Below are 11,417 nucleotides of genomic sequence, written 5' to 3' on the forward strand. Positions count from 1 at the left end.
GTATATCATTTATTTCTCACACACAACTAATATGATATTGAATTAGAAATCAAGCAGGAAAGGAAGGCTATGTTATCATTAATAATCTCTTCAGACTGACACTTTAATTTTCTTTCGGCTTTCCATGCTATATGTATAAATAATGTAATTAACACTTTCTATAGCAGCCAAAATAAAAGACATTTATAGTAAGAAGTTGAAGACGCTGACTAAAGCAGACTCTGTCCTCCATCATGGTGACTTCAAATGAACAACAGAAATTTTATTAAGAGCTTTTGTTCACATGACAGAAATAAAGTCACTGGTCAGTAATAGGTGAAGCTCCATGATAAGTTGTTTAATTTGATGAGGTTTTTTTTTTAAAGATGTTGAAAAATAACATTTTTTATTGTGTAATTTGTTTTATTTTTATTGATTATTATTTTATTTAGAGTTTTTTTTTTTCAGTTGATTTCATCTTTGGTTTTAGCTTGTGTTTTTCTGTCCTTCAGTGATTCTGCTTGTTAACAGTTGTTCATCAACAATTCTCAATCCTCCTTTAATTAGACACTTAATCGTCTCATTAACTTCATCACTGTCTGAGTGATCAGCCCTCTGTAGTGAGGACACTAGTGAGGATTTTGCTCTGGAATTTAAGGCTTAAGTGTGTTCGAATGAAAAATACAGACTATGGGATTTGTTTTTAACAGAAATATTCTGGAAACTGAATTTACGAATCTAAAATGTTGAAAACAGCAGATTACTGGCAACCACTGCTGCCAGTATTTTGACATACATTTAACAGATATTTTACACAATAAGAGTTTGCTAATTAACACTCTGGGTGTTAAAAATTTTAACACTTTCAAAAATGTTATTTTAACACTTATAGTGGTTCCCATATAAACACTGAGGGAGTGTTAATTTTAACTCTAAGGTAGTTAAATCTACCAAATCTAAAATTTGCAGTGTGAGATCGATAAAAAATACAGACTGTTGAATGTGCTTTTAACAGAAATGTTCTGTAAACTGAATTTATGAATGTTAAAAACAGCAGATTACTGGCAACCACAGCTGCTGGTATTTTTCCGTAAAATCTAAAAATGAAAAAAAAAGAAAGAAAAACAGCAAAACGGTTTTTGTGTCACCATTGTGGAGGATAATAGCGTCTCTGTTCAAGTCCAAGATGAACTAAGAAAATTTGATGTTATGCTGTATCTTCTTTTGTATAAAGGTAACTGTGTAGTTACTAATGCAGTCAAAATCTGTTTGCTACTTGCAATCACACATGAAAACATTATTGCATCTAAAGACTTTACATTTTTTTGCACTAAGCTATGATTTTGTAAAATGAACAATGTATTAGTTCATGAAATATGGTTATTTTTTGTAAATTTATACAGTTATATAAAACTTCCATGTTTTTCACAAAAAGATTCTGGCAGCCACAGCTGCTGGTATTTTTTCGGAAATTGAACAGATATTTTACACAACAAGAGTTTGCTAATTAACACTCTCTTGGTGTTGACAATGTTAACACTTTCAAAAGTGTTATTTTTAACACTTATAGTGGTTCCCATATAAACTCTGAGGGAGTGTTAATTTTAACTCCAAGGTAGTTAAATCTACTATCTAAAATTTGCTGTGCATGCACATGCATAGAAACAAAATTATACAAAACAAATTTGTTACATGGAAATTTTACTTTTTGTATTTGTATCATACACATTTGATATCTAAATATAAATAAACATTTTCTTAAATATATGCATGCATGTGTGTATTTATAAATGCATAATAAATATACACAGTACACACGTTATGGGAAAACAAACTTTTATTTTGGATTCGATTAATCCTATATCTACCTACCTACCTACCTACCTACCTATAAAAATTATAATAAATAATAATAATAATGGTTTTTAAAAATGGTTTTATTAGCATAAAAATGATACAAATGTATTGCTAAAGCATTTAGAAATTTACATTGAAAAGAACATATCTATATACAGTAAACACTGTAAATAGATGTAATAAAAAAATTATAGATCACAATGAATCAAAATAAACTGTGCGTTAATTAATCACACTTTAATCTCTCTTTCTCTCTCAGGACAGAATTGCTGAAGCTCTTGTTGACCTGTTTCTCAGAAGAGATGTACCAGTCTCCATCAGACACACACACTCTCAACCCTTGGGTCTCGTTCTTTTGCTCCAGAGAAAACAGGTAAACACACATGCGCTTTATTTTTACTTGTTCGTTTGTTTAGCAGATTACACCACATCAGGTTTCAATTAAATTTACTTAATTGGCATGACATACATGGGTACATAAGTGTACATAGCAGGGGGTAAAAAAAGTCAATGTAAATAATAGTAGCAATAACAATAATATTGAAAGAAATAACAACAATAAAAGATAGAAAGGGATATAAGTTTTCCTCTCTCTCTCTCTCTGTTTCAGACATGCACTCCCGCTCTTCACTTCTCTTCTGAATGTGGTTTGTGCATATGACCCTATCGGCTACGGCGTCCCGTACAATCACCTGATGTTTTCTGACCAGCGAGGCGAGCTGGCAGAGCTGGCACTGCAAACACTGATCATTTCACTGGAGCAGGAGCTCAACGACACACACCCCAACACACACACCACTGCTGACACTGATTACAACAGGAACAACACTACTGAAGCATGCCCGGTAACAATACAAGTCTACCAATGCTTTTCCAATGTTCACCAATTTTCCTAATCACCAATGTTTATCAAGTTCTGAAAACATTACTTGCTAAAAGAATGTCTCTATTATTGCATTGTGCAAGCACGGTGGCTCAGTGGTTAGCACTGTGGCCACACAGCAAGAAGGTCACTGGTTCTACTCCCAGCTGGGTCAGTTGGTGTTTCTGTGTGGAGTTTGCATGTTCTCCCCGTGTTGATGCGGATTTTCTCCAGGTGTTCCGGTTTCCCCCATAGTCCAAACACATGCGCTATAGAAGAATTGGATTAACTAAATTGGCCGTATTGTATGGGTGTTTCCCAGTACTTTGTTGTGGCTGGAAGGGCATCCACTGCATGAAACGTTTGCTGGAATAGTTGGCGGTTCATTCTGCTGTGGCAGCACCTGATCAATAAGGGACTAAGCCAAAGAAAAATGAATGAATTAATGAATTATTGCACTCTATTCCAGATCTGGATGAATGTGGTGTGATAGACTTGTTTTAGGAACAGAAATTAATTTATTCACTGATTTGAGTTGATTTTAAAGCTCCCAAATCTCACTCACACATCTGTGTGTTAGTGCTGTTGTTCAAGAAATCAATTCTGAGATTTGTACAACGACAAATGCATTGCTATTTTCTCTTGAATCAATTCTGAATGTCCTCTGTGTGAAATACACTGGTAAAAAATGGTGTGTTGGACATTATACCGCATCGTGCAGTTACAGTGCTCAGCATAAATAAGTGACATTGCTCTTTTTAAATGAATATTTTCTATATAATAAGATGCTTTACAATATTATATTTGTGCATATACATTACATTAGTCAGTACTGAAGCCAAATCTGGAGTATTAGTACAATCTTTAAATATTAGTAGCCAGGCATGTGCACACAGGGCTCAACATGTGCAGTGCAGTGCACATGCCCTTTTTAGTCTTGGATAGAAGGTGCCCTTCCAAAATGATCTGAAGGGCCCCAGCGACACCCGCCCCCCCATCACCACCCCCAATCTTCTGTTCTTGCGCGACATACCCACCCCCCTCCTCCCCCCTATAGCTCACGCGCGACTTCCCCCCCCCCCCCCCCCCCCCCCGTCTTCATTTGACACGCGACAATCCTGCACATGCCCCTTGGATGCACGGGGCTGTTAGTAGCCCAAATGTGTATGTTAGGAAAAATATTAAATACAGATGTAGAAAAAAAAAAGGAAAATAAAGAAAAACAATTATATTTATATATATACAATTTTGTGGTTTGTAAATTTTTTGAAATATGTTTGGTGAAAAAAATACTATTTTTATCTGTTTAATAATTTGTTTTTGTTTAAATACACCAAAATATATAACATTTTATTAACTGAGAAATTCATAAAAAATATTAATTTAATGATTAATTAATAAATTAACTACTTTAAAAGTGAGTGTTTTAATGCAAGGCGACGCAGTGGCGCAGTAGGTAGTGCTGTCGCCTCACAGCAAGAAGGTTGCTGGTTCGAGCCTCAGCTGGCTCGAGCCTCAGCTGGCTCAGTTGGCGTTTCTGTGTGGAGTTTGCATGTTCTCCCTGCGTTCACGTGGGTTTTCCTCCGGGTGCTCCAATTTCCAAAAGACATGCGGTACAGGTGAATTGGGTAGGCTAAAAGTGTGAATGAGTGTGTGTGGATGTTTCCCAGAGATGTGTTGCGGCTGGAAGGGCATCTGCTGCGTAAAAAATGTGCTGGATAAGTTGGTGGTACATTCCGCTGTGGCGACCCCAGATTAATAAAGGGACTAAAGCAGGAAAGAAAATGAATGAATGAATGAATGAATGAATGTTTTAATACAAAGAGGTGTTAAATGCAATGATACATGCTCAAACTTATCCTGTAAGCACAAGTAATTCATAGTAAATCTAAATAAAACATGCATTTTTGTTGGATTTAGTGCTGAAAAACATTGTGATTGTTTCCATAAAAGGTATCTGGGTGGCACGGTGGCTCTCTAGTTAGCACTGTGGCTTTACAGCAGTTGGCATTTTTTTGTGGAGTTTGCATGTTCTCCCTGTGTTGGCGTGGGTTTCCTCCGGGTGCTATGGTTTTCCCCACAGTCCAGAGACATGCACTATAGGGGAATTGATGAACTAAGTTGGCCATAGTGGATGAGTGTGTGTATGGTTGTTTCCAATTACTGTGTTGTGACTGGAAGGGCATCCGCTGTGTCAAACATATGCTGGAGTAGTGATTAGGCGATTCATTGTGCTGTGGCGACCTCTGGTAAATCAGAATCTAAGCTAAATTAAACGACTGAATAAAAGTCATCTGGTATTATGAGTGAAAGGCAGAATATTTTAATGCATTTAAAATAGAAAAGCGATTGTCAAGAATGCTGAACTTGAATATCAGATTTCTTTCCTTATCGTTTCAGACCTCAAGAGGTGAAAATCTGTTCGTAAACTACCTGTCTCGAATTCACAGAGAAGAGGTGAGACGCTTAAACACAACACATGCATGCTGAATCAGGTTTAAAACCATCTAATCCTGCTCTTTGAGTGATGCATGCGTTTCTAAATGCATTTTTATTTTTATTTTCCTGTAGGATTTTAACTTCATCTTGCGAGGGATCAGCCGGCTGCTCAATAACCCTCTGATGCAAACATACCTGCCCCATTCCTGCAAAAAGATCCAGTTTCATCAAGAGCTGCTGGTTCTCTTCTGGAAACTCTGTGACCTCAACAAGGTGTGTATATCTTACATTTTAATTCTGTATATTTTTCCTCATGTTCTGTTTTATGGAGAGAAGACACGTTTTAGCTCATAATAGTTTTAATAACTAATTTCTTTTCTCTTTTCCATGATTACAGCACATAATATTAGACTATATTCTTCAAGATGCTAGTATTCAGCTTAATGTGACATTTAAAGGCTTAACTAGGTTAATTAAGGAAAAGTTAGGGTAATTAGGCAAGTTATTGTATAATAGTGGTTTGTTCTGGAGATTATCCAAAACAAATATTGCTTAAGGGGGGCATAATAATTATATATATATATATAATATTGACCTTAAAAATAGTTTAAAATAAATTTAAAAAGATAGTATAAGAGTAACAAATCTACATTTTTGTAAATTGCTCTACTGCAATTGATTTAATTTGTGATTATTATTGTCACATTTATGCTATTTGTAACATCTTTATTTACACATTTATTTATTGTTCTTTATTGTTTTATTATTGCTGTTTGACTTTTGACTTCTTATGTGTTATTGTATATCTTGTAGCACTTTGAGTTTAGGAAAAGCGCATCATGAATCAAATTTATTATTATTACTATTATTATTATTGTTATTGTACAATTTAAGATACTATAGATAGTAGTATTTAGCCTAAAGCGCAGCTTAATGGCTTAACCCAGTTAATTAGGTTAACTTGGTTAATTAGGCAAGTCATTGTATAACAGTGGTTTGTCCTGTAGCCAATCCAAGACTTAAAATTGCTTAATATTGCTTAATAATATTGACCCTAAAATAGGTATAATAAAATTAAAAACTGCTTTTATCCTAGCCGAAATAAAACAAATAAGACTTTCTCCAGAAGAAAAAATATTATCAGACATACTGTGAAAAATTCCTGAATCTGTTAAACATCATTTGGGAAATATTTGAAAAAAAATTAATATTGCTCAGGAAGGCGATTAATTTTGCATTCAATTGTGCATATAATTTAACAAATGTTCATAGTAAATGCAGGGCTTAATTTGTGCTGGAACACGCCGGATCTGGATTCGGCACCTTTGAAATCTGATCCGGCACCTCATTTTACCTATCCCTCTCCTCCCGTGTTCGCTGTTCACCTTTACTTTCTTCCGCGACTCCCCAACCCTCGTCACTTTCGTCTGCGGCACCCCCGCTCCGCTCACTTTAGTCTGCGACACCCTTCTGCCATCCACCGCACCAACCACCAATCCCCCCACCCCCATTCTCCACTTTCGTACGTGATACCTCTTCATCCTAGGGTAACTTGTCGGATCCGTTACCCCGATCTGTTCCGAGACATCATAATTCACAAATTAAGCAGTAAATAAATTGTATATTTTTTTTTTTATTCTTAAATAAATGACATTTACTTATTTTTATATGCTTATTGTATTTTATAAATGTTACCTTATATAACATATTTAAAATTAATTTAACTGTGTTTATATCTGTTATATCAGTTTATATATTTCTTCATGTCTGTGTTCCAGAAGTTTCTGTTCTACGTGTTGAAGAGCAGTGATGTGCTGGATATTCTGGTACCCGTCCTCTTCTATCTGAATGATGCTCGTGCAAATCAGTGTGAGTGTCTGGAGGATTCAGTGTTACATGTTAAATAAATTCACCCATACTGTATAGTGATGGGAAGTTCGGATCATTTCACTGACTCGAAAAAAGATTCATTCATCTCGATGAACGAGACTCAAAGATCCGAGTCATTTCGCTCATTCGGTTCAATTTGCCAAAATATTATTAAAATGTTATGAATTGCTTCCAAACACATCTACAACTAGCCCAAAAGGTTGATCACATGACAAATAAGTCATCGATAGAATACTTTAAGAAGGAGAACATAATAATTCAGTGTTTACCTGCTCTGTTGTCTATGAAGGTTTTGTTGTCTCTTTGCTCAGCTCACCTCTTCATGTCTTCAAATGTCAGTGATTCGCTCACGTTACACTGACAGTCACATATAATCTTAACCAATGTACACAGTCTTAGTCGATAGGAGTCATGATAATTAGTTTATCTTTCGAGTCTTCTGGTTCTTGAGGGGTTCGTTCATCACGTGACAGAATGACTCAAACCCGATCGAGGACTCGAGAGGTGAACGGATCAATTCTTTTTCCGACTCTAAACGCAAATGATTAGCTTCTGCCTTTCCATGATGAACGACTCAAAAGACTTGAAATGAACGATACCACCTGCACAAATGTGCGCACGCGCGGATGAACGAATCACTCCCTGAGAGGACTCGTAGTTCCCGAGTCTTATTAAAGATTCGTTCAAAATGAACGAATCGTTCAAGAACGATCCATCACTAATACTGTATTGACCTTATTCTGCGTTACAGAAGTGCGTTTGTTTTTGCGATTTGTTTTAACTTGTCTATGGGAGATATGAATCAAAATTATAAACCGCAGAAAAGTCAAACTACTTGCTCATGTTCATGACTGTACATAAAAAGTAGAATAATATAATAAGAAAATATCAGTTTGTGGTGACACTCTGGCTCAGTGGGTACCTCACAGCAAGAAGGTTGCTGGTTCGAGTACTGGCTGGGTCCATTGGTGCTTCTGTGTGTGGAGTTTGCATGTTCTCCCCGTGTTGGCCTGGGTTTCCTCCAGGTGCTCCGGTTTCCCCCATAGTCCAAACACATGCACTGTAGGGTAATTGGGTAAACTAAATTGCCCATAGTATATGAGTGTGTATGGAGGTTTCCCAGTACCTGGGAAGGGCATCCGCTGTGTAAAACATATAGATAAGTTGGTGGTTCATTCCGCTGTGGTGACCCCTGATGAATAAATAGACTAAGCTGAAGAATGAATAAATATCAGTTTGCAACATCAAGCAGCAGAACGAGCTGTTTTTAATGTTTAAACATGAATGAAAGTGAATGGGACCAGAAGTCTCAAGCCAAAAATAGTCAAATTGCTGCGCCTTCTCGTACGCTGAGAATATGGTCAATATTTTAACCTCCATATCTCTTTCACTTTGAAACACTTTACTTAAATGATATGAAATAAATGCATATTTCTCCTATCCTATTGCTCTGATCAAGTATTGATTATTTGAGTGTTTTTAATCATGTCCTATTGTTAGGAATATAGAAGAGATATCTGTCAGTGTGCTTGTGTGTCTGTTTGCAGCACGTGTCGGTCTGGTGCATATCGGCGTGTTTATTTTGTTGCTGTTAAGCGGAGAGAGGAATTTTGGGGTGCGTCTGAACAAACCCTACAGTGTACGAGTGCCGATGGATATTACAGTGTTTGCTGGGACTCACGCTGACCTGCTGATCGTGGTGAGATGAACACAAGTGCATGCATCTGCAGAAATATTTTCATTTAAAAGCCACAATGCAATAAAGCATCAATTTAATCCTTTGCACTGTATTCCAGATCTCAATAATGGGATGTGATGCATTTGTTTTAGGAACAGAAATTAATTTATTTACTGATTTATGTTGATTTTAAAGCTTCCAAATCTCACTTACACATCCGCATATTAGTGCTGTTTAAACTCTTAATTGCATGTAAAATAGACCGTTTTAACAAAAACTGTAAAATGTACATTTGTTAATCATGTATTAATGCTAAAAGTCGTATTTAATTTATGTATTAATTTGTTTGTTTTTAATTGCATTATTATTATTGAAATGTCCTTGCCATGAATATAGCCTTGGTTGCTGAAATGGCATTAATTAAAATTTGCATATACGTAATAAATATATACAGTACACAAACAATTTATATTGGAATATATCTAACAAATGTATAAAATTACAAATATTATGTTAATATTTCAAGTGTATATACATGTATTTGTTTGCATTTATACACTCACCGGCCACTTTATTAGGTACACCTTACTAGTACTGGGTTGGACCCTCTTTTGCATTCAGAACTGCCTTAATCCTTCGTGGCAGAGATTCAACAAGGCACTGGAAATATTCCTCAGAGATTTCCTCCATATTGACATGATAGCATCACACAGTTGCTGCATATTTGTCGGCTGCACATTCATGATGCCAATCTCCCGTTCCACCACATCCCAAAGCTGCTCTATTGGATTGAGGTCTGGTAACTTCGGAGGCCATTTGAGTACAGTGAACTCATTATCATGTTCAAGAAACCAGTCTGAGATGATTCACGCTTTATGACATTGTGTGTTATCCTGCTGGAAGTAGCCATGAGGAGATGGAGACACTGTGGTCATAAAGGGATGGACATGGTCAGCAACAATGCTCGGGTTGACACAATGCTAAATAGGTACTAATAGGCTCAAAGTGTGCCAAGAAAATATTCCCCACACAATTACACCACCAGCAGCAGCCTGAACTGTTGATGCAAGGCAGGATGGATCCATGCTTTCATGTTGTTCATGCCAAATTTTGACCCGACCATTCAAATGTCGCAGCAGAAATTAAGACTCATCAGACCAGTTGCTGCCATGTGATTGAGTAGAAATGAGTGTTAACAAGACAGGTGTACCTAATAAAGTGGCCAGTGGGTGTATATACACTGTACACACATATGTAAATATAAACTTTTATTTTGTATATAATTAATTGTTAAACGGCACTAAAATGCAGATTTTGGAGCTTTAAAATCAACTTAAATCAGTAAATAAATTAGTTTCTGTTCCTTAAACAAAGATATCACATCACATTATTAAGCTTTGGTATAAGATCTTTATATTAAAAAAAAGTTGGTGCATAAAAATAATTTGCATAAAATATTGAATTTAATGAGATTCAAAACTATTAATATAAAAACTTTTTTAGTCATATTCCTGGAGGCACACCAACAGTACATATTTTGGATTTCTCCCTTATCTGACCCATTAACTTCAGATTTTGGAGTCTCCTCTAATGTTCTGATGAGTTGATTCAGGTGTGTTTGATTCGGGAGAGGTTGAAAATGTGTACTGTTGGTGTGCCTTCAGGCACAGAGTTGGGAAACACTGCTTTATATAATACACATATTTGCATGTGTTTAAGAATTGACTTATTTTTTCACGCACCAAACAACACTTATAAGTACCTTTCTTAGATGTGGGTTTGACTGACATTGTGCAGATTTAATACGTGATATGCAGTCAATTGATTTTTCTCATTCACTTGCATCAGTTTTTGGGTTGCCAGGTATGCATTTTGGCACTAATGTGCAGATTTGGGAGCTTTAAAATCACTTAAATCAGTAAATAAATTAGTTTCTGTTTCAAAAACATCATATTATTCAGATCTGGTATAAGTTCTGAGTATTAAAAACTTGGTGCCTAAAAAATATTTGCATAAAATATTGAATTTACGCTAATGATATTAAAAAAACATTGAATTGAAAATATGGAAATATAGTTTTTTTTATATATATAAATTGGCAGGTTTTCCATAAGATCATCACCAGTGGACATCAGCGATTGCAGCCGCTGTATGACTGTCTTCTCACTATTATAGTCAATGGTAGATCAATTCCCTCACTAAAAATTACAATATGATTATCAAAAGTACGATACACTTCCTTACGACTCTGTGGTTATATTTCCAGTGTCTCCTTACCTGAAGAGTCTGTCTATGGTAGCAGCCAACAAACTTCTCCACCTGCTGGAGGTTTTCTCCAGTCCCTGGTTTCTGTTCAGCACTCCTGTTCACCATCACCTGGTTTTCTTTCTGCTGGAGGTTTTCAACAACATCATTCAGTACCAGTTTGACGGTAGGTTGCTGTTGTATATTTTCACTACCAGTCTAAAGATTAAAAACAGTAGGATTTGTTAATGTTTTAAAAGGCAATTCTGCTTCCCAATGCTGCATTTATTTGATCAAAACTACAAAAAAAAGCTATTGAATTGTGAAAAATTATTACAGTTTTAAGCAACTGTTTTTTTAGTGGATGTGGTTTAATATTTTATTTTATTTTTGTGATTACTTTACTTCTAACTTCAGTGTCACATGATCCTTCAGAAATAATAATAATAATAATAATAATAATAATAA

General features: G+C 35.7%; 1 protein-coding gene across 2 annotated transcripts in view; it reads left to right on the forward strand.

The window, feature by feature from the left end:
• Window positions 1-11,417, forward strand: part of hid1b (HID1 domain containing b) — a 131,025-nt gene that overhangs the window by 104,442 nt on the left and 15,166 nt on the right. For both annotated transcript variants that reach the window (XM_073917558.1, NM_001002739.1), the window contains 8 exon segments: window positions 2,096-2,209; window positions 2,447-2,681; window positions 5,099-5,155; window positions 5,270-5,410; window positions 6,916-7,006; window positions 8,575-8,726; window positions 10,808-10,886; window positions 10,972-11,136. In XM_073917558.1, the coding sequence (XP_073773659.1) occupies window positions 2,096-2,209; window positions 2,447-2,681; window positions 5,099-5,155; window positions 5,270-5,410; window positions 6,916-7,006; window positions 8,575-8,726; window positions 10,808-10,886; window positions 10,972-11,136 (1,034 nt within the window).

The sequence above is a fragment of the Danio rerio genome, chromosome 12, assembly GCF_049306965.1.
Source record: "Danio rerio strain Tuebingen ecotype United States chromosome 12, GRCz12tu, whole genome shotgun sequence".
Classification (NCBI taxonomy): domain Eukaryota; kingdom Metazoa; phylum Chordata; class Actinopteri; order Cypriniformes; family Danionidae; genus Danio; species Danio rerio.